We start from the raw sequence: 25878 nt of genomic DNA, 5'->3' as shown, positions 1-25878 counted from the left end.
AACAACAAAAAATAGAAGTCAAAATTGAAATAAAAAAATAAATTAGATGACAACTATAAGTTTTTGACTCAAGGGTGAATTTGAAAATAAAAATCAATTTAATAAAAAGATAAAAAAAAAACAATCTAAAGAATAAGAAATAAATTGAAAAAAAATAAATTAAGATTGAAGAATGAATTTGAAGACAAATAAAATTTTTTCAGAAGAACCAAGAAAAATAAAAAATAAAAAAAATAAAAGCTAAAATTAAAATATTAATAATTAAGAGAACAATTTTGAAGTTTTGAATGATAACATGAATTTTCAAGGCAAAACAAAAATAAAACAAATAATAAAAAAAAAGTTCAAATTGCAATAAATCATCCTGTTATTACCACTATGCGATTCCAAAAGGAAAAAAAATTTCAATAACACAATAAAAAAATATTTTTAATTGGTAAAAGGAGCCGCTGCCAAAAAAAAAAAACCATAGGGGTCGAGAAATTTTACCATCAATTAATTTAATTATACCACCAACATCAAGGCAACTATTTATTAAAAAGAATAAAAAATAATTATACTCACGATAATAAATAATAAAATATATCTATAGGCTAGTGTTTTTACCTTTTTGTTATTTTATTACCTGCGGTCATTTGTTAGCAGACCTACTATATGAGCAACCTATATTATTTGCAGAAAATAGTTTAGTCTTTAGTTCCCAAACTCGAAAGCAGCTCGACTCAATCCAGTCTCCTACCCGTTACTCGGGAACTCAGTAACTCAGTCTCTCTTTGAGTTGGAGCTATGTCAACAAAAATAGCCCTTAAATTTTCTCGATCCAACCGTATATATCGCCCCTCTGTAAATCTTTCTCTCTCTCTAAAACACAATTTTATTCAGTATAATTTAAATTTTATTTAGTGATTGATGGTTATCATTGCTTTAATCAATCAATCAATCAATCAATTTCAGGAACCTGTTGAAGGCAAAATCGTGATTAAATCTCCATCCTCAATTTCTCACTATGGAATTCGCCTCTCCGTCAACGGATCTGTTAACTTGCAGGTTCCAGGATAATTTCATCAATTTCTCTCTCTCCCTTTATCTATCTGTTTGATTTGCGAGAAAACTTTTTTAAATCTGATTTGGTGTGGTGTTGTGTTTTGAAAGCAGGTTCGAGGAGGATCAGCTGGAGTTATTGAAACCTTTTATGGTGTTGTCAAGCCAATCACCATCGTGTATGTTACTAGTATTTTTGCTCCATCTTCTTTTAAATTACTGTATAAAGTGTGCTTAATGTTAAATAATAGTTGATGCATTAAAAAAGAGAGAGGGAGAGGGAGAAAAATGGCTGCATTTCTGTTTTTCTCACAAATATGTTTTGCTTTGTGTTAATGTTTGCTGAAAATGAACTCGGTATTGAACGAGTGATCAAATCAGTGGACTTGGTGTGTGATTTTTCATGTATTGTATTTAAGCAATGGATTTTCAAGCAGAGTATTACCCTGATTGCTGCGAATGTTACCTAACATGGAAACAGGAATAAGAGCATTGAGGTTAAACCGTCGGGAAAGATTGGTTCAGGCACAACTGAGGTATTTATAACAAACAACTCGCTCAAATTTAGTTTGATTTTAGCTTTTTGATAGCTGAAGAAATATTTAATAGAAGAAATTATAATGTGGGCTAGTCTTGTCCCTCGGAATTCGTTTTTTCATGAAATATCATCTCCTTTATGCTGGTGTTATCAATCATTTTATATACCCTTTTTCACCTGTGAATTGTGATAGTTTTATTATTATTATTATTATTATTATTATTATTATTATTATTATTCCGTTAATTTTAGTGTTTGCTTGGTCTGGCAGGTACCATTTACCATGGTTCTGAAACAAAATGGGGAAAAAGAAATTATAATGTGGGCTAGTCTTGTCCCTCAGAATTCGTTTTTTCATGAAATATCATCTCCTTTATGCTGGTGTTATCAATCATTTTATATACCCTTTTTCACCTGTGAATTGTGATAGTTTTATTATTATTATTATTATTATTATTATTCCGTTAATTTTAGTGTTTGCTTGGTCTGGCAGGTACCATTTACCATGGTTCTGAAACAAAATGGGGAAAAAAGTTTGGAAAGATTTTATGAGACCTTTCATGGAACGGATGTTAGCATTCAGGTGGATATATTTTTTGTCCTATGAAAGAAGAAATGTGTAACTGAAATTATTCTTGTTATCTTCTTTTTAATTTTTCATGGTTCTAAGGCTTTCCCATAATTACTTTCACACTTTTGTAAGACTTGATGATTGATGATTTCTGTGATAGTATTTGTTTACTGTAGATATAGCAAGAGGATACCTTTATAAATCACTATCTGCAACCATGGAAGTTATAGTTGAAAGTGATAAAGGTGTGGTGTGATTTTCTTATGATATATGTATTATTGTTAGGGAATTAAATAAGCCGCTGTCTTGCTGATGCTGTTGCATTTTCAGCTGATCTGCTTGAGCGACCAGTTTCTCCTGAAATGGCTATCTTTTACATTACTCAGGACACTCAGAGACATCCTTTACTTCCTGAAATAAAGTCAGGTGCGCTTCTTAGTCATCTTAGCTAAGACTCTTTCTCCAACCTTAATTTGAATTTTGGAGAAATAGTTTCCTCTTTAGGCATTTACATGCATGTATTTGTGATGCAGGCACTTTAGTATCTTATTATGCAGCTTCTTATGTTCAAGTGAAACTCAACTGATTATAGATGTCATTCAATAGGTGGTTTTCGGGTGACAGGAAGAATGTCTACTCTGTGTTCTTTGTTGGATCCCATCAGTGGAGAGTTAACAGTTGAAACATCAGCAGTTCCCATTTCCTCCATTGACATACACTTGCTCCGTGTAGAGTCAATTCTAATGGGAGAGAAAATTGTGACTGAAACTTCTTTGATTCAGACCACACAGGCATGATATGTTCCCTATCTTGCCAAAGTACTTTGACTTTTACAATGTTTCGATCTCAAACTTCTGTATTTTCTCTGGTGTTTGTTAGATAGCAGATGGAGATGTCTGTCGTAATCTGACTTTGCCTATCTATGTTATCCTTCCCCGCCTTTTGACTTGTCCAAGTGTCTTTGCTGGGTGAGTTGCAAACTTCTCCTGACTCTTGTTTGTATCTTGTATTTTTGGATCTGCATGAAGATGGAAGGCACTAGTACTTATCTTTAAAAGGGGATTATAGTGATGTTAAAAAAAATTACATAATGGCTCTATGAGTTAGAGGCATAAGCACTTCATTGACATTTTAATTTACGGAAGGACATGAATTCCATCTTGGCTGGTAAAATCTGCCTATTGGTTCTGACTTCACGTGCTCTATTTGTAGTTTTAAATTTTCCCCAAGCAACCTCTTTCATTTTATTTTAAAGGGTTTGATTCTGCCAATGGAAAGGAAATTTTAGTAATTCATATAGGGGGAGAATTGTTTGATACAAGGTGGGAAAGCTATGCAAACCCACTGAGATTTTTTTTTTCAAATTGAAACAAAAAGTCTCTTTAAACTCGAATCCAGCGTCTGCTAAAAATATTACAATTGTATCTTTTTTTGCAAGCTATTCTTGTGAACTCGTTCCCCTCCCTAGCAGTAGCACTGCTTTATGCTTAGGTTTGCTCACACATCTGATTGTTCTTAAATGCTAGCGTTTTATGCCTTGTGGTTGTTTTCATTGTCTTTTTTTTTTTAATTCTCTTTGCAGTCCATTTTCAATTGAGTTCAAAGTGTCCATTGTCATCAGCTTTCAGTCAGAACTGTCCAAATTGCATAAAAAATCTGATCCAAGAACTCCAAGACTTTGGGTAAGCATTTCTCTGAATTTCATTGTAGAGGAAACCTATTTGTTTGCATCTAAACTGTCTTTCAAATTTCAGCTGGCAATGGAAACTTTACCGCTTGAACTTGTTCGAACAAGATGAGGTGATGTGAAAGACAATATTTGAATAACTTAGTGTATAAAATGTCAGAATACAATAGTATTTTTTAGTATATATTTAATCTGCTATCATAGCTGTTGCTTACCCGTATGTGATTGGTGCCCTCAACACAGGCATGCATGGGCCAAAGATCTGTAAGATATTATGATGCATTTTCAATCCTCCGAATTGAAATCGTCTTCATGTTAGCAGATTAATAATTTTAATGATTCAGAAGGTTTAACATGCCTCTGTTAAACACTCAAGTTGTTTTATACATCGGGAAAACGTGCAGCCATCCTGCAATGAGGACTCTGTTTGGCATGGATTCCCTGAATATATATAAATTTTGATTCAAGTTCTGTTGGTTTCAGCCAGGTTTTTATCCAAGAGATGGCAACTTGGTGGACACATCCTTTCTGGATAGACAGGATTAACAACAATGGATGGTAAATTAGGTGAAACTAGTTAGACCAGTACTTTATTCAAGATTATATTAGCTTGTGTTCTAAATCAAATTCAAGATTAACAAATCCTCGAATATTAATCTACTTCAAATTAGTTTCGTAATTCAAATGGTAGACTAATTCAAGGGAAATGAGGATGATAATCTGAGGATGTCGAAATTTAGACTCAGTTCAAGAATTTGATATAGCTAAAGATAATTGCTGGGAATTAGATTAAGAGTAGAAAAGATGCTAGATTTTGCCAGATCTTAGTAATAGATACAAGTAAGCTTAGATTGCAATCGTAGAATTCGATGAATAATGATGGTTTAATCTGGATTAAAGAGCACCATGTAAGGTTGATTGGCGGTCATAGTTGAATTGGATTGGGGTAATTGCGGGCAATTATAGGCCCTTTTGCAACCTTCTTACCATTTACACAAAACTCGTGTTGTTTGATGCTTTGACCAAGATTAATTGCCTCTTGATTTGTAATTGCTTTAAATCTCATTTCATCAATGCATCTAAACCCAATCTAATTATCTACCAACTCTTTCATCTTTTGGCGTCCAATAACTCCATGAATGGTCACCATCTAGCACATTTTTGGCTCCTTTTTTCCCTTTTTTTTTTTTTTTATATATTTAGATAAAAAATTGATTTAATAAAAAAACTCATTAAACACACTGAAAGAAATAGAATTTGACGTGCAAGCATCGCTTGTTCCCTCGTTGCTTAACAAGGAGAGAATGAGAATCATCGAGTCTTAGGCTACAGAACCGATAATAACTCTCCTCCTTGACCCTTTTTTATCCACAGCATGAGCATTTCTAAAGAGTCATATAGCAGCTAAGAGAACCACTATTGCGTTCACTGTCTAAGACTAGCTTATAGTCATCCTATTGCGTTCAATCCAACCTCATTAGCCTCAAAACATCAAGAACATCATGTACAAGATTAATGCAATTAAGAGGAGAGTATGTTTTGGACTGTGAAATTCAAACATGGAGATGGCAGCAAAAATCCCCGGAGATATAACAAATGCTGCATGAAACGAAAAACAAAAATTAACAAGCCTAACATATTACACTTTATCAAGCCAACGTAGATAGTAAATTTTCCGTGCAACCCTGCTGTACTGTCAAAGTTTCTTCATTATCAGAAAATTCTTCTTCTTGTAAATGTGTAATGCTCTCGATGTTCATGGACTTCGGGGGCAAATTGAAAGCATTCACCATTTGTGTTAAGAAAGAAAGCAAGTAGAATATTGGTGCAGTTGGTTAATGAGATGAGAAAAGTCATGTCAGTGGCATCCTCTCCCGCAAGAAAAATTTTGCCAAAATTCAGAATTTGAAGATTTTGGAGGTTTCCTAGATTTATTTGCACAGATCCTGAGGCATTGGCTACGGAAATTATATCTCTCCTGAACTATATGGTGAGACCAAAGATAGGTTTCTCTGTATCTTAACGCCTTCCTTAACACGGAAGCCTGTCAGATTATTTTGAAGCTCACTGCTAACCATAAATTTTGCAGCAGAGAAAACGTAAAAGGCAAGCAAGACTGCAAGTTTTTGTTTTTTTGGTAAACTGGTATGCTTTTTTCTTCATTGTGCAGAACTGGTCACATTATAAGATATTTACAGGCACAAAAGTCTTGATTGCTAGAGCTTTGTATCAAGGAAATTTTCTCCATATATAATTAAAGATCCCTTAACTTTAGGGACCCCATTTTTGCAGATATAATTTCTGCATTTAAGTTAAATGGTTCGAATCATAGGTAAAATCGCAAGAAAATCAAAGTTTTAGAGTCAATTAAAGGTTAAATTGAAGAAATTCGTACCCAAGAATCTTTTTGAAAGAGGCGCCGAACTCTGGGGACTAAATTGATCAAAATCAGGGGTGAAATTGAAGATATTTAAAAGTTTAATGCTCAATTAAGGGTCAAGTTGTATAAATCCGAAACCAAAAACCAAAATAAAAAAGGTGCTAAAATTTGAGGCTTATGCTGAAGTTCAGCAAGAGCAAAATTGCATAAAATTAAAAGTTCCAGGCCATTCAGGAGTGCAATTAAAAGAAATAAAAAGCCGAAGGACTAAATTAAACTTTGACCAAATTCTTAAATTAAAACCCTAAAGCCAAAAAACAACGCTGTTTTGAAAACAGTAAAAAAAAAAAAATAGATCAGGCGAGCAATGTTAACGGTCTTGACAATGAATCTTGGTCCCAACATATATACTCTCCATATGCCAAGGCAGTGTGCACTACTGCCGTCATTTTCTTTTCATGGATCGAGTATTTATGTTCAACATCATTCAACTTTTGACTCTCAAAAGCAATCAGATATCCATATTGTACCAGCACTACTGTAACAGCCCGACCCAACTTGTCATATATTGTCCGCTTTGGGCCTTACCGCCCTCACAGTTTTGTTCCTGGTGACGTGAGCCCACAATTTGAGCCTGACGCCCCAAAACGAGTATAACAAGTTAGCAATCAGCACTCTTAATAAGGCCAACTATCAATCCCTCACCCGCCGATATGAGATATGACAATCCAAAGTTGGTCTGGGCTGTTACAACTACCCCAATAATCATATCCGAAGCATCAACATGCATTCCAAATGGCTTCTTAAAATCTAGCAGCCCCAAGACTAGAGCTGATGCTACAGTTGTCTTTAGCTTTTCAAAGGCCTATTGGCAATCAACTCACCATTCCCATCTCTAATTCTTCTTTAGAAGATCTGAGAGATAAGTTGTTTTCTTACTATAACCCTCAATGAATCGTCTATAATAGTTTGCAAGCCCCAAAATAGATCTCAATTCCATGATTGTCTTCACATGTCCCTCCCTAATTAAATAGCCTACGACCATAATCTCAGTTTTTGCAAACTCATATTTTTTCCTCTTTACATATAATTCATATTCCCTCAATCTACTTAGAACTCTAAAAAGATGAATTACATGATCTTTAATTCCTCTACTATAGACTACAATGTCATATAAGTAGACTACAACAAAGTTGTTCAAGAAATCATATAAAACATCATTCATGAGATTACAAAATGTTGTTGGAGCATTTGTTAGGTTGAATGACATAATTAAAAACTCATATGAGTCATACCTCGTCACACAAGTAGTCTTATGCTCATCATTCTCAGTAATCCACACTTGCCAATATCCCGATTGCAAGTCCAACTTTGTAAAAATAGAGGCTCCATACAATCTGTCCATCAAATCCTGAATTAAAGGAATTGAATATTTATTTTTATGGTTGCCATGCTAAGTGCTCGGTAGTTCACACACATACGAAGACTCCCATTTGCCTTCTTTTGAAAGAGGACTAGAGCACCATATAGAGCTTTGGAAGGTCGAATAAACTCATTTATTAGATAGTATGCCTTCGAGCCTTATCTCTTTCCCCTTTAAGCTCTCATCTCCTAGATAGCACGCCTTCAAGCCCTATCTTGTCATCCTTCAAGACTTCCGTGGCCAAAACGTTTTGCCAGGTAAGTCGTATTTTTCACTTGAACAGGTCGCCCATTACAATGAGATCACTTTGAAAAATCGTTGTATTTTTCACATGGGTAGGTCGTCCATTATAATAAGACCATTTAGAAAAACCTTCACATTTTTATCTAGGCAAGTCACCCATGAAAATTTGACCATTTCAAAAATCTTTGAATTTTACCAATTGACAGGTTGCCTGATACAACTATACCACTTCAAAAAATCTTTTAGTTTTCACAAAGATCATCTTTTTCTTTACAAATCCTATCTCTTTTCTTTCGAGTACGCTTTTCAACCTTTGTATTCCAGACAATACAATTTTCAGCCATATCTCTTATCTTCCGAGTGTGCTTTCTAGCCATCGTCTCTTAGATAATGCATTTTTAACCCTATCTTTTTTTGCACAAATTTCAAATAATAAATATTAATATGAATTAAATTTAGAGGCTCACTATTTTTTTCAATAGAATAGATCGAAAGACTTAACTAAATAAATAAGGAAAATAGCTTTAATGATTTTTTTGTGTACAATAGTCATAAGATTAAGCTTGATAGCCCATCACTTAAGTATCTCTTGTCCACAAACATCTCACTCCTAATTAGAATAAATTTATGAGGCTTAAAAACCATTATAAACTTGACTAGTTTAAATCTTTTATTATCTCAATAACATGAAAAACATTACAAATATATATTACATTAAAAAATAATATAATTAAATTAAATCACAAAATGCATCACACGTGGATAAAGAAGAATTTAATTTAATAAAGGTGTGTAATAATTAAATAAACATCCCACCATCTCATTTTCTATATTTATATATTATTATTGTATAAAAGCTCCAAAATGTTTGGGTTTAGCAAGGGCATTTTATCTTTTACCTTTGATCTATTTTTAAAATGTGTACAAGTATTATAAAGTGTGCAGTCAAATGGTAAAGTCAAATGGTAAAACACATGGTTGACTCCTAAAGATGCCTTTTCTTAATTTTGACAAATAAATTAACAGCAAACACTTAATGCCACAAATCATGGAAATTAACGATAGTTAAACAATAAATCAACTTCTAGTAAACAAATAAATACATTTCAGTTTCTATGCATTTTGGTGTGCTGTTTCGAGGCTATATATATATATATATATATATTAAATCAACATAATTTCATTTCAAATTCAAAAGTAAGTTAACTTGAAATTATGCAATTCAAATTTCAAACATAATGTTAAAATTTAAATATTTCTATTTAGTAATTATTAGATTGTTGGTCTGTGCTCCACCGCGGGTCAGATTAATTTTTTTAACATAAAAAGAAACATCCAGGTGTAGCTAATATTTTTTTAGTATAAAAAAATTAAATTATATAGGAGTTGACCTGATGTGACCTAATTGACTTGACGAGTCTAAAGACAACCTATACGATTGGTAAAAATATAGTTTAACTTAAAATAAATTCAAGATGACATCCTTTTATTAAATATTAAGACGATAATTTATTGGTTCAAACAATGTCAACCCATGTTATCCTTATAAATTCATAACCCGGGTCATGATACCATGATAAATTCAAATAAAATAAATTAAAACAAATTATGAAGCTTAATTTCCAATAAACCTATTGTTGAATGATAAAATTGAAAAACAAAATCAATCTAAAAGAATGACATAATAAAACGACATAAGACTACTCGGGTTAACTTGTAAAACCAGTGATCCAGGTCATGAGACTAGGATAACTTCACAGAAAACAAAATGAAGTAAATGAAAAAGACTAATTCATAATCAACCAAATGTTAAAGATGTTGAATGATGAAACTGGAAAAACATATCAATTAAAAAAATAGATAAAAAACTCAAGTCAACTAGGTTAATCAGCCAAACCTATAATATAGGTCATGAGACTAAGATAACCATAAAGGAAAAAAACCATAATAAATTATGAAGTTCAATTTCTAATAATCCAAGTATTGAAGAATAAAATTAGAGTAAACAACATAAATTTAAAAAGAAAAACATTATTCACGGAATAAAATACGTGGAATGAAACTAGAATATCACACTTAAAATTTAGCCAAAAAATTCAGAATAGACCAATATTCAGATATAGATGAAATTTGTTCTGGGTTGTTTTATTTTTCTTAGATTGCATATATTGGTTATTTCGGGTAGAACAGAACATAATTGACAACTTTGGCAGAAACTGATTTAGCTATGGTAGCTAATATAACCGTTGTCAGACCAAAATCACTCATATGAGCAGTATGGTCTTTATCAAGAAGGAAATTGCTTAGTTTTGTTATTCCTTTTTGAGTTGTTTCAAATTGTTTAGTTCAATTAACAACATGAAAATGCTACTTAACTAGCAAAATTAAAATATCTATGCAAAAATATACTAATTCTAATTAGATTTATCATGCATGTAAAAACATGATCAATCAATCATACTTAACTTCATCAATCATGGTCAATTGACCATGGACAATCATTATCATTGTTAATAATTATAGTAAATCAATCATGATCAATTTGTTTTTTTTTAAATATTATTAACATCTTCTATGTCAGATAAATACTAAATTAAACAAATAGTCGATTTATGTTGTTTTCAAGGAATCAAAAGGTTGCCTTCATTGCTCACACCTTCAAAATGGAATCTTAAAACTAACCATGGGTCGGCGATCACTCTTATCATGATCTCACACGTTCTCTACCTCCGCCAACTAACAGGTCAATTATGCAATCTGTCTTTGTATGTCTTTTATCACTCGTTACTAAACATCTCTTTCCCAAGAGGGGACATCTTTATCCTCTACTACACGAGCAACATGTTTGCGTTCTTTTTAAGCCATGGTTAATCCAAAGCACAAAATTAACCATTATGTGTTATGGGGATATCTTGACAAGCTAATTAGGATTGGTAAGGTAAGATAAGAAAAAATAGTTTTGGTAACTAAAAGTCTTAACTAGTCTTTAGTAGTTCTAGGTAAATGGTAGGTTATGTTAAAAGAAAGATGAAAATCACCCGAAAATATCTTACTTAAAGTAACTTGCTTCATGCTTATTTTTTATGATAAAAAGGTACCTATTGTGAATTTATGCTAAGAATTTGTCTAAACTGGTATATATGCTTTTGTTACTAAAAGAAAAGGACTACTAAGACTTAAGACAATTGTTGCTACCCAATTTTTGACCCATGTTTTAATAAATTTTCAGAAAAAATCCAAAAATAGCGAAAAGCATTGAAAACCCAAAAAATACATTTTTAATACATTTGCATCGTTTTTAGCATTTTTAGCATCGTCTCAAAAGAATTTAAATTTTCAAAGGTCTTTCGAACGCGTTCAACTTTTAACGCGTTAATTTTAAAATAATTGATTTTCCTCATTTGAGTCGACGTTGACTTGCTCGTTTCCAAAAAAATACAAAAAAATTAAGAAAAATCAAATTTTACAAAAAAAGAAAGTTGAGGAATCAATTTTGAGGCCCAAACAATTATTTACCTATGCATAGGGAATTTTGAATATCGGAGGGGGAGGCAACACAAAAAAAAAAAAAAAACTTTTTTCTTCACCCGAAACTAGCCGTTCCCCCTGGCCCAAGACCATTTGATCCCTTTCTTTCGGCTGAAAATCAGGGACTCAGCCCCACCCAGGGTCTTCTTTTCCTGATTTCTAGCCGACAATGAAGGCTCCTCCATCACGAGGAGAACCCCTATTTCTGCTCATCCCCAGCTACAAAGTGGAGGGAGGGAGATTTTCCATTTGGGGCTTCTTCCTCACAGCCGTGGGCAGGGGCCTACGGCTCCCCAGTCCCTCTTCCTTCCCCGTTGAACCCCCTCCCCCTTTGATGACCATTTTCCTTTCTTCTCCTCACAGCTCCCTCAACTGGCCGCCCCCCCACCCCCCTTTGGTTTTTTTTATCTTCTCCTCACAACTCCCTCAACTGGACCGCCAGCGTTCCCCCCTCTGCAGAACGTTCCCCACGTTTTCAGCTCCTTCTCCCCTGCCACCACACCCGAAGACCAGCCCCTTCGTCTCCCTCCCCAGTTTGAAAATTTTCCCCCTTCACAGCTGCCATCCACTTCCCTCTGCTCCGCCAGCCTCAGCGCCTCTATTTTTCCCTTCAATCGATAGACCCACACAGCCGAACAGCCCTCACACACATCTCCCCTCCCCTTTGATTTTCTTCTTCTCCTCAGCAGCCGGCAACAAACCCACAGCCGCCTCCTTTCTCCTCCACAGAGATTGAACAGCTCCCTTTCTAGTTTCACCCATCTTCTCCACAGACAGGACACCCATTTCTTCATTCATCGGCGCAGATCGGCCTCCAGCAGCAACCTCGCTGTCCTCTTCATCTCCGCCCCACCAGCCTTGCAGCGGCTTCTTCTCCACAGAGGCAAGCCATCGCCTCCGCCTGCTTTCTCCAGACCAGCACGAACACAGCGACAGCAAGGGACAACCCTCCTCCGGCCGACCCAGCTTCAGCAGTGCCCACAGACCAGCCACAGCAGCGCCGTCCGCAGATTAACCGGCCACCAGCAGAGAACAACGAAGCAGAGAAGAAGGCGAAACCAAAACAAAGCAGATCCAAAACGGAAAACAAACAGATCCTGGAACCCGAAAAAGAAAAAAACTAAAATCAACTGCTTGCTGTGTTTTTGGGTTTATTTTGCATGTCATCGCCGGCAGGGAAGGGAAGAGGGGAGGAGGCTGTTACAGACCCCCTGCTTCACTGCTGTGTTTTTGCGGCGGCGCGTGAACCCACGCGCCTCCAGTGGCTGAGGCGCATGGAGGAGACGCGCCGCCACTGTTCCGGCGCCCAGAAGCCTCCGACACTGTTCACCCGTGGCTGCACTGTTCCTGATTCTGTTTTAGGGGTTGTTTTTGTAATTTTAAATTATGTAATGTAATTTTTGTTTAGTGTTTAAATTTTTTATAATTTTGTAATGTGATGTACGAAAAGAATAAAAAAAAAGAAAAGGAAAGAAAAAAAGGAGAACAATGATAGAAAAAGAGATGTGTGTGTGTTTGTGAATTTTTTTAATGTATGTTATTGAATCAAATAAAAAATGAATTTAATATTTTAATTTATATGCACAAATATCTAAAGGACAGATAAAAATCATGTTGTATTTCCCATAAAAATATAGAACATGTATCTATATATATTTTGGGGATTAATAACTGATTTATCAAAGCCTTAGAATTGGGCTAAAATTTTATTTTTTAAAAGGCATCAAGTCCACGAAGCAGCTTACCTCAGGTAGGGTGCGTTAGGGGTGCTAATACCTTCCCTAACCACAACCAGTCCCTTACCCGTGAATCTCTGACAAGACCAGTACATCAGGTTTCCTAGTAGCCCTCAATTAAATACTAGGTGGCGACTCCCAACGAACCAATCAAATCAAAATAACAAAAAGATAAAATCGCCAGCCGATGCCGCGCGGATGATATTTTTTTTTGACGTGCGACAGAATGGCGACTCCACTGAGGAAGGTATTGTTTTCAACATTATTGGACTAAGCTTTGTGTATTTGATGTGTTTATGTTTTTGCATTTTTGTCTTGTTTTTATTTTTTTGTTTTATTCATGCATTTTGTAGAATTGTTTCATGCATCACATATTTTAATTTTTAGCACACACAAGCTTCAGGTTAGGAGGGGGACTAACAGCTTACCTTATGACTTTTAGTCAAGGTTTAAGTTTGTGTAAACCCCAACTCTTCGTTGAGTGCTTAGACTGGTAATAGTTGGACATGTGCCATCTCATTGCCTACAAGCCCCCATATTGCCTCCACGAGCGCAATCACTGGGACAACAAGAGACCCTTTTTAGAGACCAAGTAGTAAACCTACCTTTTGTCTCACTTAAAAAGATTAGAACCTGCCTTTAGGATGTGTGCTCCGTATACATTGTTTTGCATCAGGGCAAACCCTTCTTGAAGCATCTTGAACTCAAGACTTTTGGGTGACCCAATGGCCGTCACTCAGAAAATTTTCATTGTAGAGTTTGGGCAAGAATCAAGATTCTTGTTTCATCATACAAGAGTTACGACCATATGTCACCCCTCGAAGGGCGAGTTCTTCATATAGATTACATGTTCATACATTTATCATGCATGTACCAGGAGGAAAAATAGGTTCCCCCATCCGAGCTTTGCTACACCTGATTGAACAAGGATGATGAGAAATGAAGAAAGGAGTCAAAGAGAAGCTCATTATCAAAGGGGAGTTGAGAGCATCAAAGTAGCTAGACTCAGATCTCCTTGAACAAGTGTTAAGCATCAAATGGAAAGAGAATGTCTGCACAATCTTCTGTGGAAACACTGCTTGTCCATGTCCCATTGAAGTTACATCTCCTTTTCACTAATGAACAACAACAACAATGCCTTCAGTAGCTAGAAAACAGGAGCAAATATAGAACTTCACCGTGGCAGAGCTCTCTCTGCAGAAACCTGTTTGTAGATCTGCAAGTGGAGAATCCAAGAAGGGATGCAATAGTTTCTGATCATCTATAATTTTCTCTCATCGGTGTTAGCTTGAAAATGCAAAAGAAGGGAAAAGAGACAAACCTCGGCTGAAAAATAGAAAGAAGATTGAAACTTCAACAGAGCAGAGCTCCCTCTATAGGTGTCTGTTTGATGCGCCGTCAGTGAGGAATCGAAGAGGAGACAAAGGAGTTTCAGATTCATCAGTTTCTCCTCCAACAAAAACAATGCCTCATTTCACACATTGACAGTGATAGCGCTGCATGATTCTATGCGCTGGCAAGATTACCTAGCTGTTGGAAGGTTTCCAACAATCCACAAACGACCACAACAACATTGGAAGAATGACATGATGTTGTGAAGATCATCGAAAGAATTAAGCTAGCTATGAAGATGAGAAGGATTGAAGGTTCTGTCAAGAATTCCAGAACAATGATGAGAGATGAATCAGGAGATGACTCTGAAGATGAGAAACCATAGTTACTTGGTTTAGTCAAGTCTCACTGTAGCACCAGCTACTCAAGTGTCTTTGCCAAGATTGACATCTTTCTGCCACCCAAGTTGGACTACTAACATCTGCCAGATTCCAGACTTTTTCCTGACTCTGACAGATCCCATGCAACCATCATTTTCTAGGTGGTATAATCCAGACAAGAGATGGGATGTCATGGTGGGGTCCTCGACCATTTCAGTTGAACAAATGCAAGAGTTTCAAGAATCGAGCTCAATCTGTGAAGGAGCTTGTCATCGATCATTTTGTCGCCAGAACATCCTCAGAATGACGAGTGATCGGAATTGCTTGGCAAAACAGAGATATTGCCAAAGAGGCTGATCTAAGAAGGGGTTAAACTGTCAATCATTTTTGTTATGGAATTTTTGCCATCTTGCATTTTGTTTTGGGGTCACATCTCATCCTTGAACGAAACATGTCTTTCCTTTGTCTTCCTGTTGTTTTGAAATCAAGAGATGCTTCTTTCAAAGGGTATTTTTACAAAATATGTTTGATCAAACTCCAACATGCAAAGTTTAATCATGAACATTAAAAGTGTTTTGATTGCAGAAATAACTCATGCTTGAAAATGACATGAGGTGACCAATCAATTTTGAACTCATACCTCCTGAAACTGAACCACACATCATATAACTAAGTTTTAGCAGTATGCATAATGACATGTAGTGGATTCGGTAGTTATGGACTCGTGAATCATGACTCTTACAAGTCCAAATCATTACACTAGATGAGGTCAAAATTTATCGATTCTAACCGACCTTGCTTGAAATGAGAAAAGGTCATCTTCGATATCCCTTCACTTTCTAAAGATTATATCCCTTGCAGTCCTATTTTGAGCCTGGTAAAATATTCTCTTTCAAAAAGAAACCTTGACTAGGATCACACCCCACACTGGGGGCAATGAGAGATATGTTATTAGGAAGGATGAAGACACTGATAGAATCAATGATAAAAGAAAGGCTTAGAATAAAAGCCCAATGGTTGAGAAAGGGAGAACAAGAAAAGCCATAGATTGAGGGCCATCCAAGAAAACTTTGAGGAAGGTTATGTAAAAAAAAAAAAAAAAGTGGAAATGAAGGAGAATGCCTATCAATTCTAAGAGGGGCAAAAGAGGTTTCAATGGAAGAAAGACACAACAAATGTCAAAAGTCAACACCAAAAAAATCAAGTTTCATGTCTTTTGGTGCGTCTAGGATAAAGCCTTTAGTGTCTTCAAAAGTTTTTAGATCGATTATTCACCATAGAAAAAGTTGGATTTACATTATGACCTATGTTAAGAGAATTCTGATCTTTGGGATTAACAAGGTTATATGTCACTTTCTCCACAACGACAACGAGAAAGAGAGTTGATGAATAGTTGATGTTGATCCTAGGTCTTTGAAACCCTCAAACACCTTTTGAGCCTGAATTTTCCTTTCTTTCATAAGCCATGAACCATAGCCTACATTACGTGCTTTTAAAAGCCCTTTTTGATCAAGTAAGCAATCTGAACCGATAAATGGCGATCTCAAAACTTGAAGAGTTTTCCATAAGAGTCATAGCTTCATGGATTAAGCTACTGGTTATTATGCATGCTGATAAAATTGGTGTTAAAAAAAAAACAATCTTTTTTGATGAGTCCTCAAGTTTTGACTTGAGTCTTTTGTTTTTTGAAATTCACAGAAGGTCACCTCATCATAGACCATCAAAAGATATACCCGAAATCAGAGTCTAAAATGGATACAAAGAACCATGAAAAAAAAAAAAAACCATTTTAGTCTTACAATGGGTCACTTTCTGTTTTCAAAATACATGACAATCAAAGGACTGTATATTTCGAATAACGTGTGTTGGATCTTTGACCGAAGAAACTTGATTTTCAAAAAACTGACATCTCTCTGATTTCATTTCAACAATTAGACTTGAATTGACATGATCTTTGAAATATGAGAGTTGATTCCATAACAAGAAAGATTGTTAAACAACAAGAACATCGACCAAATTTGCAAAATCCTTGACAAGAATGACATCAACACTTCTTGACACTCCTTGAAAAGTTGACCACTTGGGGGCAATACAGTGGACCCTGAGAAGGAAAACAATCAGTATTCAGATCAGCTGGGGACAAAGAAAAATCAGATGATGAGTCGTCAAAGTCCATCAAAGTTTTTAGCATCTGAAAATGACAAAGAAAAAAAACTTGTTGAGTATAAACAGATGAACGAGCATTCAGATCAACTGAGGGCAATGAAAGATGATCAAATGATGAATCAATGCACTGAGGACAATGGTGTTTAAAGAAAGTTAATCAGCAGAACAAGCATTCAGATCATTACTGGGGGCAATGTTGTTCAAAGACAATCAGTGATTTAGTGAACTTCAGCAGCAATTGATGAGCAACGCTGCACTTGAAGGGCATTTTATTATCTTCATCTTGGGGTTACCCTTTGAAACATGGCTATGACAGATGTTATCTCATAGTTGCATTAGAATGAATGTCAGAAAGATGCACACCACCAAGACTGACTGTGGGACCATATGTTTTGGAGCTCAATGCGCACTTCACCGTATGAATATGGGTGATAACATGAACATCATTGATGATGTCGAGACATGTCGAGACATTTCTTTCCACTATCTGATTTAACAAGCTGAGAGGAATTCAGGAGTAAGACCATTGAGCATACAACGATGAGTCTTTCACTGCAAGCTATGAGATGTATGTCTGGACGACTGGATGATTTCCATGAAGACTGATGATAACATATACTTGAAAAGTATTGTTTCAACTGGAGGCAAGTTCATGACTGATTAACAATCTTGATGGGTGTTGGCATGATGCACACAACCAATCGAAAGATAATTTTCAGAAGAATCCAGGAGAGAAAATCCTGCATGATGAATCAAGCAACACCGCACTTGGGGGGCAGAGTCAAGCTTGATAAACAGCAAGAGCAGTAATTGTTGTGGACAGCCTAGATTGGGCACTGCACTTACAACTGAGTGGATGGCTAGCACACGAATGAGTCAGTACATGGGAAGGACAAATAAAGCTTTGGAATGCAAACAAAGGCACCCTGTGATGATGGAACATCGAAGAGGGGGGACCTATATTTCGAATCAGGTAAGGATGCATGCATGTCAGCTAACGTTAAAACATTGTACATATTTTTTATTTTGTTGCAGGAAAAATCCTCAATGTAGTTTAGCAAGATTGGGGACCAAAAAAAAAGAGAAAAAAAAAGAGAAAAAAAAGAGAATCATTGAGCTGATAATGACAGAGAATCATGTTGTGACCTTGGAACGGGAAGAAGATGAGAGATAAACCTTACTGTTAGGAAAATCTCAAAGAAATGAAAAGATCAACCTTGCAATCAGGAAGCATCGAGTTTTCAAACCCTGCGATCAAGAATTATCAAGAAGCACTAAGTTTTCCGGCCCTTCTTCTATCATCCCTTCAGGACTTCGCCAGGTAAGTCCCATTTTTCACACTTGTCACATCACATCTTTCAGTTGGGTAGGTCACCCATTACAATGAGACCACTTCATATTTTTTCGATCCTCCACCTGGGTAGGTCACCCATAATAATGAGACCACTTCATATTTTTCTCATCTTTCATCTGGGTAGGTCACCCATAACAATGAGACCAGTTCATATTTTTTCTATCTTCCATCTGGGTAGGTCACCCATAACAATGAGACCACTTCACATTTTTTCTATCTTCCACCTGGGTAGGTCACCCATAACAATGAGACCACTTCATATTTGTTCTATCCTCCACCTGGGTAGGTCACCCATAACAATGAGACCACTTCATATTTGTTCTATCTTCCATCTGGGTAGGTCACCCATTATAACGCGACCACTTCACATTTTTTCTATCTTCCACCTGGGTAGGTCACCCATTATAATGAGACCGCACTTCACATTCTTTCCGTTTGGGTAGGTCACCCATCATAATGAGACCGTTTTCCATCATTTTTTCTTGGGTTCGTCACCCATACAATGAGACCATCATTTTTCTTGGGTTCGTCACCCATACAATGAGACCATTATTTTTCTGGGGTTCGTCACCCATACAATGAGACCATCATTTTTCTGGGGTTCGTCACCCATACAATGAGACCACCATTTTTCTGGGGTTCGTCACCCATACAATGAGACCATCATTTTTCTTGGGTTCGTCACCCATACAATGAGACCATCATTTTTCTTGGGTTCGTCACCCATACAATGAGACCATCATTTTTCTTGGGTTCGGCACCCATACAATGAGACCATTTGTTCCACATTCTTTGTTTTGGTTTAATGAGGTCGCCAGATGGGATCTCATGTAGCTTTGGTTAAAGGGAATCGCCAGATGGGATTTCAGGTTAACCGAGTTACGTAACATCTTTTAGTTTTGGTTTAATGAGGTCGCCAAATGGGATCTCATGTAGCTTTGGTTAAAGGGAATCGCCAGATGGGATTTCAGGTTGACCGAGCTACCACACATTTTTTAGTTCCAGTTGAATGAGGTTGCCAGATGGAATCTCATGTAGCTTTGGTTAAAGGGAATCGCCAGATGGGATTTCAGGTTGACCGAGCTACCACACATTTTTTAAGTTCAAGTTGAATGAGGTCGCCAGATGGGATCTCATGTAGCTTTGGTTAAAGGGAATCGCCAGATGGGATTTCAGGTTGACCGAGTTACACACTTATTCTTTGTTTTGGTTTAATGAGGTCGCCAGATGGGATCTCATGTAGCTTTGGTTAAAGGGAATCGCCAGATGGGATTTCAGGTTGACCGAGCTACACACATTCTTTGGTTTTGAAAAAGGAGATCGCCAGATGGGATCTCAAGTTAACAACAAAAAAAAAAAAGCAAAGAAACATTTAGAGTTTTTCTTTACAAAGCTTACTATGCGAAACATTGAGGAGTTTTGCTTCGTAAGCATTGTAAAGAGGGGGCATCTGTTGCTACCCAATTTTTGACCCATGTTTTAATAAATTTTCAGAAAAAATCCAAAAATAGCGAAAAGCATTGAAAACCCAAAAAATACATTTTTAATACATTTGCATCGTTTTTAGCATTTTTAGCATCGTCTCAAAAGAATTTAAATTTTCAAAGGTCTTTCGAACGCGTTCAACTTTTAACGCGTTAATTTTAAAATCATTGACTTTCCTCATTTGAGTCGACGTTGATTTGCTCGTTTCCAAAAAAATACAAAAAAATTAAGAAAAATCAAATTTTACAAAAAAAGAAAGTTGAGGAATCAATTTTGAGGCCCAAACAATTATTTACCTATGCATAGGGAATTTTGAATATCGGAGGGGGAGGCAACACAAAAAAAAAAAAAAAAAAAACTTTTTTCTTCACCCGAAACTAGCCGTTCCCCCTGGCCCAAGACCATTTGATCCCTTTCTTTCGGCTGAAAATCAGGGACTCAGCCCCACCCAGGGTCTTCTTTTCCTGATTTCCAGCCGACAATGAAGGCTCCTCCATCACGAGGAGAACCCCTATTTCTGCTCATCCCCAGCTACAAAGTGGAGGGAGGGAGATTTTCCATTTGGGGCTTCTTCCTCACAGCCGTGGGCAGGGGCCTACGGCTCTCCAGTCCCTCTTCCTTCCCCGTTGAACCCCCTCCCCCTTTGATGACCATTTTCCTTTCTTCTCCTCACAGCTCCCTCAACTGGCCGGCCCCCCACCACCCTTTGGTTTTTTTTATCTTCTCCTCACAGCTCCCTCAACTGGACCGCCAGCGTTCCCCCCTCTGCAGAACGTTCCCCACGTTTTCAGCTCCTTCTCCCCTGCCACCACACCCGAAGACCAGCCCCTTCGTCTCCCTCCCCAGTTTGAAAATTTTCCCCCTTCACAGCTGCCATCCACTTCCCTCTGCTCCGCCAGCCTCAGCGCCTCTATTTTTCCCTTCAATCGACAGACCCACACAGCCGAACAGCCCTCACACACATCTCCCCTCCCCTTTGATTTTCTTCTTCTCCTCAGCAGCCGGCAACAAACCCACAGCCGCCTCCTTTCTCCTCCACAGAGATTGAACAGCTCCCTTTCTAGTTTCACCCATCTTCTCCACAGACAGGACACCCATTTCTTCATTCATCGGCGCAGATCGGCCTCCAGCAGCAACCTCGCTGTCCTCTTCATCTCCGCCCCACCAGCCTTGCAGCGGCTTCTTCTCCACAGAGGCAAGCCATCGCCTCCGCCTGCTTTCTCCAGACCAGCACGAACACAGCGACAGCAAGGGACAACCCTCCTCCGGCCGACCCAGCTTCAGCAGTGCCCACAGACCAGCCACAGCAGCGCCCACAGACCAGCCACAGCAGCGCCGTCCACAGATTAACCGGCCACCAGCAGAGAACAACGAAGCAGAGAAGAAGGCGAAACCAAAACAAAGCAGATCCAAAACGGAAAACAAACAGATCCTGGAACCCGAAAAAGAAAAAAACTAAAATCAACTGCTTGCTGTGTTTTTGGGTTTATTTTGCATGTCACCGCCGGCAGGGAAGGGAAGAGGGGAGGAGGCTGTTACAGACCCCCTGCTTCACTGCTGTGTTTTTGCGGCGGCGCGTGAACCCACGCGCCTCCAGTGGCTGAGGCGCATGGAGGAGACGCGCCGCCACTGTTCCGGCGCCCAGAAGCCTCCGACACTGTTCACCCGTGGCTGCACTGTTCCTGATTCTGTTTTAGGGGTTGTTTTTGTAATTTTAAATTATGTAATGTAATTTTTGTTTAGTGTTTAAATTTTTTATAATTTTGTAATGTGATGTACGAAAAGAATAAAAAAAAAGAAAAGGAAAGAAAAGAAGGAGAACAATGATAGAAAAAGAGATGTGTGTGTGTTTGTGAATTTTTTTAATGTATGTTATTGAATCAAATAAAAAATGAATTTAATATTTTAATTTATATGCACAAATATCTAAAGGACAGATAAAAATCATGTTGTATTTCCCATAAAAATATAGAACATGTATCTATATATATTTTGGGGACTAATAACTGATTTATCAAAGCCTTAGAATTGGGCTAAAATTTTATTTTTTAAAACGCATCAAGTCCACGAAGCAGCTTACCTCAGGTAGGGTGCGTTAGGGGTGCTAATACCTTCCCTAACCACAACCAGTCCCTTACCCGTGAATCTCTGACAAGACCAGTACATCAGGTTTCCTAGTAGCCCTCAATTAAATACTAGGTGGCGACTCCCAACGAACCAATCAAATCAAAATAACAAAAAGATAAAATCGCCAGCCGATGTCGCGCGGATGATATTTTTTTTTGACGTGCGACAACAATGATTTGGGATCTCGATCTAACAAAAAGACCTAATCCTCACTTTTAGAATATGAACATTAAACCAAATTTGTAAGAAAGTGTTTATTTACTTTATTACAAAAATAACAAAGTTTCAACTTCACGAGAACAAAGACCTTTTATCAATTTTAACGATCAACAAACATCACACAAGGAAAAACAAAAACCTATATAATTATACCACTTCATGAAATTTAAATAATTTAAAGCACAAATACTGTAATAAACAAACAAACACATTCACACATAGAAATCAACCATATATTACAAATTACTCGACAAAAGCAAATCAATTCTGGCAAACACAACATCTACATAAAGGAAATCAACAACGAACAAGCAAATACATCCACACAGAAAAAATCAATAATATATTACCAATTATTCAAAACAAGTAAATCAATGCATTAGGATTTGAAATCGACCTTTAAGAGCTGCTAGAGTCAGCTGAAGTTGCTTAAAATTGAATTAGCACACAGTGACACCTGTAGGTCATAGAAAAAAGATGGACAAGAGCATGAAAGGTTATGGTTTATATGCTTCACACTTCAGTGAGGGTGGAATAATGTTATTGGATCAAGTGCACCTTCTTCTCATTCTCCTTCCTAGATCAATAGTGAAATCCAATGCCATCTAAAAAAGAAGATCAAGGAAGGGAAAACATATATTTGTATCATTTTCCTTTTATTGGATGGAGAATGAAGAGTTGCAACACGAGAGGCTTGGTTGTTAAGGAGAGAAGGCTACTGTGTTAGATGGAATCTGTGATGGTGTTAGTATTGATTGGGCAATGGTGTTATTGTTATTGAACAGTTGGCCATGATTTTGGTAAGGAGGAGAAGAGGATGAATGACAACACTAGTTGTATGTTGTGGCTTGTTACTAGGCTATTAATAGTGATGGTCATAATTTATGGATAAGACGGGTCACGACGCTATTATGGTGAGAAAGAAAAGGGGGTTGATAATTGGTGACTTCCAATATGTTTTATACAAGCAAATTTCTTGGGCAGGGAGAGGGAGGAAGATGAGATTAAGGTTTTTTTCTTTTCTTTTTCTAGGTGTGTTTTTTGGGTTGACTCATTTTGGCTAATGTCTATCTTTTATTTTAGTATTGTTAGGCTTCTTATCATATCAAGAAAAATCAAAACATGAAGATTTTTACATTATTTTCTCCTTGGATAAGGATCAATCTCTATATTTTTTTTTTCCAATTTGTTTAAATCTCTATTTATTTTCTTTTCCTTATTTGTATGATTTTCCATTATAATGTTTGATCCTTTATCATTTTAGCCCCCTTTTTCTTTCTTGTTCATCATTTCATACCTTAATCGTTTTTTTCTATTTCTTCTTTGGTCTTTTTTTTATATATAAATATTTATACAAAATAAACACAGAAGTGCTAAAAATAATGAAATGACCTTAAATTGATTAAATCACATAAAAGACATCCTTTTAAAAAATTTTATAATCTTGAAAATACATTGGAAAATGGAGTCAAAATGGGTTATGACACCAAGAATTGTTGATTGTTGATCTCTAATACCAAATGATGTAGAAAAAAATAATACAAGAAAGACAATTAGTACAAAGAAAAGCAAAATTTTATTAGAAAAAGGTCTCAACTACAAGAACCTTAATTTGAATTTTTATTACTCAATATTTTCTTTAATCAAAATTGGATATTAAAGCTCTTTTAGGTTGCTTATATGCTAGTGAAAATATCCTAAATAAAGTTAGAAAAATAATAAATAAGTCCTAAACTAAATAGGAAAAGAAATTCTAAATCAACTAGGAAAATATAGCAAATCCTAAACAATAAAATATAAGACTAATTTGAGAGTCTTAAAGACCTCGAATGGCTACAAAAACTAGATTATATAGGGGAAAGATAATCTATTAATAAAATTTTAGTCTGATTCAACAGTCAAATTAAAATTTATATTTGTTACTATAAGGCTCGACCAAAATCCCCTATATTAATTTGACAATACACCTTCGAGCTAATTTGGTTAAACCACATCAAATTCAAATTAATACCATTGGTTAAGGAAGTGAGGAACGTTAAATCGGAAGTATTCTCATTCTTAAGAAGGTTGTTGCTAAAATTTATCGCTTCTAGATTTTGGAAGTTTACCAAATTCTCTGTAGGCTCTTTCAAAAGGTCAATACCTAAATCAAGTTTTGTGCAAGCCCTTTTCACTTATTTAGTTGTCTAATGTGAAAAATAGATGTATTGAAGAGATTTTGTAAATCTATTTAGGAATCATTGCAGATAAGTTTTTGAAGACATTCTATAGAGCTTCAATAAAATGCCTAGCTCTCTAAGAATTTCTCTTGGAATTATTTCAATGTAGATTCAAGTCTCTCAGATTTGAACAATGAGTCGGGTTGCTATATCAAGAAATAGATTTTGTAGATGAAATTTTGTGTTCCCTTCAATTTCTTTAATTTAGTATTTGCATTCTGTTTCTGCAATTTTTGTTTGTTTTGGAGTAATCATATAACTTCAAGAAGATATTTGTTTAGCTTCTGGGATATCTGTTCAGTTTCTGCAATTTAGTATTTTGTTTTTTGCTGCTTTTGCATTCTGGTTCTCTTTGATTGTTGATTTATAGCTACTGAAAGAGATGATTCACTTTAGTCTGTGAGTGTGAGGTTGGATGAGAAGAGCTATTCGTATTGAAGTTATGTAATGAAAAGTTTCCTTAAGGGTAAAAAGATGTGGGAATATGTTAGTGGAACTTATGTGATACCTAAGAATACTAAGGATGTGGATGTTGTTTTGATAGATGCATGAGAAACAAACAGTGCAAAGATTGTTATTTGGATTAACAATTCTGTTGAGCATTTTATAGGAACACAGTTGGCGAAGTATAAGATATCAAATGAGGTTTGAGATCATCTGCAAAAGTTATTCATGCAATTAAATTTTACAAAGCAGTATCAATTATAGAATGACATACGAGCTCTTCACCAAAAGAATAAGTATTTAGAAGTTTTATTTTGCTATGACAGATCTTTAGGATCAATTGACTCTTATAGAATCGGTAGAATTAAAGGCATGTGGTGCCTATATTGATCGTAGAGAGTAGCAATGACTAATACAATTTTTAACAGCACTTCACAATGATTTTGAAGGACTTAGATGTTCAATTTTGCATCATTCCTCACTGCTTTCTGTTGACTCTATAGTCAGTGTATTATTGGCTAAAAAAATACGTCTTTAGTCTTATTCTGAAAAGGAAATTCTTTTTGCTTCAAACCTTTATATACTAATAATATCCTCTAAGCCATTCTCTAATTAGCAGAAGAAACCTTACACAAGGGTTGCCTTCAACGAGTGCAGTTTCTCTAAGTAAAAAGGTTATTGTAAGGCTTAGTGTCCCAAGTTGAGACAATAGAATCTAGCTTAAAAGCCTGACAGTCAGTCACAATCTAATGCTTATAGGCCACCTCAAGGTTATAAACCACCACATCATAATACTGCAGCAGTACTTTTATCAAGCTCTATCATCGATCCTAGTACTCTGACTGAGTAATTTCAGAAGTTTGTCTCTTTACATTCACAAGTATTGTTCGCTTCCTCTTCCGAAGGTTAATTGTCTCATAATTCCTTTGGTATGTTACATTTTGAATGGTTCTTGGATTCTGGTGCTTCACATCATATGTCTCCAGATTCTTCATCTTTTACTTA

At 36.2% G+C, this 25878-nt stretch overlaps 2 protein-coding genes across 5 annotated transcripts; both read left to right on the top strand.

The window, feature by feature from the left end:
- Window positions 1-673: 673 nt before the first annotated feature.
- On the top strand, window positions 674-4516 carry LOC7474825 (uncharacterized). 4 transcript variants are annotated; one of them, XM_024586199.2, is made up of 12 exons: window positions 674-843; window positions 955-1047; window positions 1153-1220; window positions 1523-1577; window positions 2073-2162; window positions 2311-2395; window positions 2481-2576; window positions 2757-2941; window positions 3030-3118; window positions 3733-3832; window positions 3905-3950; window positions 4321-4516. In XM_024586199.2, exons 1-11 carry the CDS (start codon window positions 787-789, stop codon window positions 3947-3949), a joined length of 963 nt encoding a protein of 320 aa, XP_024441967.1. In that variant the 5' UTR covers window positions 674-786; the 3' UTR covers window position 3950; window positions 4321-4516. The 4 variants fall into 4 exon arrangements, with proteins under 4 accessions (XP_024441967.1, XP_024441966.1, XP_052303327.1 ...); XM_024586198.2 differs by lacking the exon at window positions 4321-4516 and adding an exon at window positions 4081-4223; XM_052447367.1 differs by lacking the exon at window positions 4321-4516 and having other exon boundaries at window positions 675-843; window positions 3905-4223.
- Window positions 4517-11562: 7046 nt separating this feature from the next.
- Window positions 11563-21779, top strand: LOC127904353 (uncharacterized). Its single transcript, XM_052447442.1, has 2 exons — window positions 11563-11803; window positions 20568-21779. The coding sequence occupies exons 1-2, from the start codon at window positions 11581-11583 to the stop codon at window positions 21212-21214; spliced, it is 870 nt and encodes a 289-aa protein (XP_052303402.1). The 5' UTR covers window positions 11563-11580; the 3' UTR covers window positions 21215-21779.
- Window positions 21780-25878: the final 4099 nt, after the last annotated feature.

Source organism: Populus trichocarpa, chromosome 15, assembly GCF_000002775.5.
Source record: "Populus trichocarpa isolate Nisqually-1 chromosome 15, P.trichocarpa_v4.1, whole genome shotgun sequence".
Taxonomy (NCBI): domain Eukaryota; kingdom Viridiplantae; phylum Streptophyta; class Magnoliopsida; order Malpighiales; family Salicaceae; genus Populus; species Populus trichocarpa.
The sequence above is the reverse complement of the archived record's forward strand: the minus strand, read 5'-3'. Positions and strand labels throughout refer to the sequence as shown.

What these genes read in the sequence shown, in the direction of transcription:
- LOC127904353 (XM_052447442.1), top strand. Translation starts at nt 11,581, where the DNA reads ATGAAGGCTCCTCCATCACGAGGAGAACCCCTATTTCTGCTCATCCCC. An exon ending in CTGGCCGCCCCCCCACCCCC is followed by an intron (nt 11,804 to 20,567) that starts CTTTGGTTTTTT and finishes GCCCCCCACCAC; the next exon opens with CCTTTGGTTTTTTTTATCTT.
- LOC7474825 (XM_024586199.2), top strand. Translation starts at nt 787, where the DNA reads ATGTCAACAAAAATAGCCCTTAAATTTTCTCGATCCAACCGTATATAT. An exon ending in TTGGTTCAGGCACAACTGAG is followed by an intron (nt 1,578 to 2,072) that starts GTATTTATAACA and finishes TTGGTCTGGCAG; the next exon opens with GTACCATTTACCATGGTTCT. An exon ending in CTTTGATTCAGACCACACAG is followed by an intron (nt 2,942 to 3,029) that starts GCATGATATGTT and finishes GGTGTTTGTTAG; the next exon opens with ATAGCAGATGGAGATGTCTG.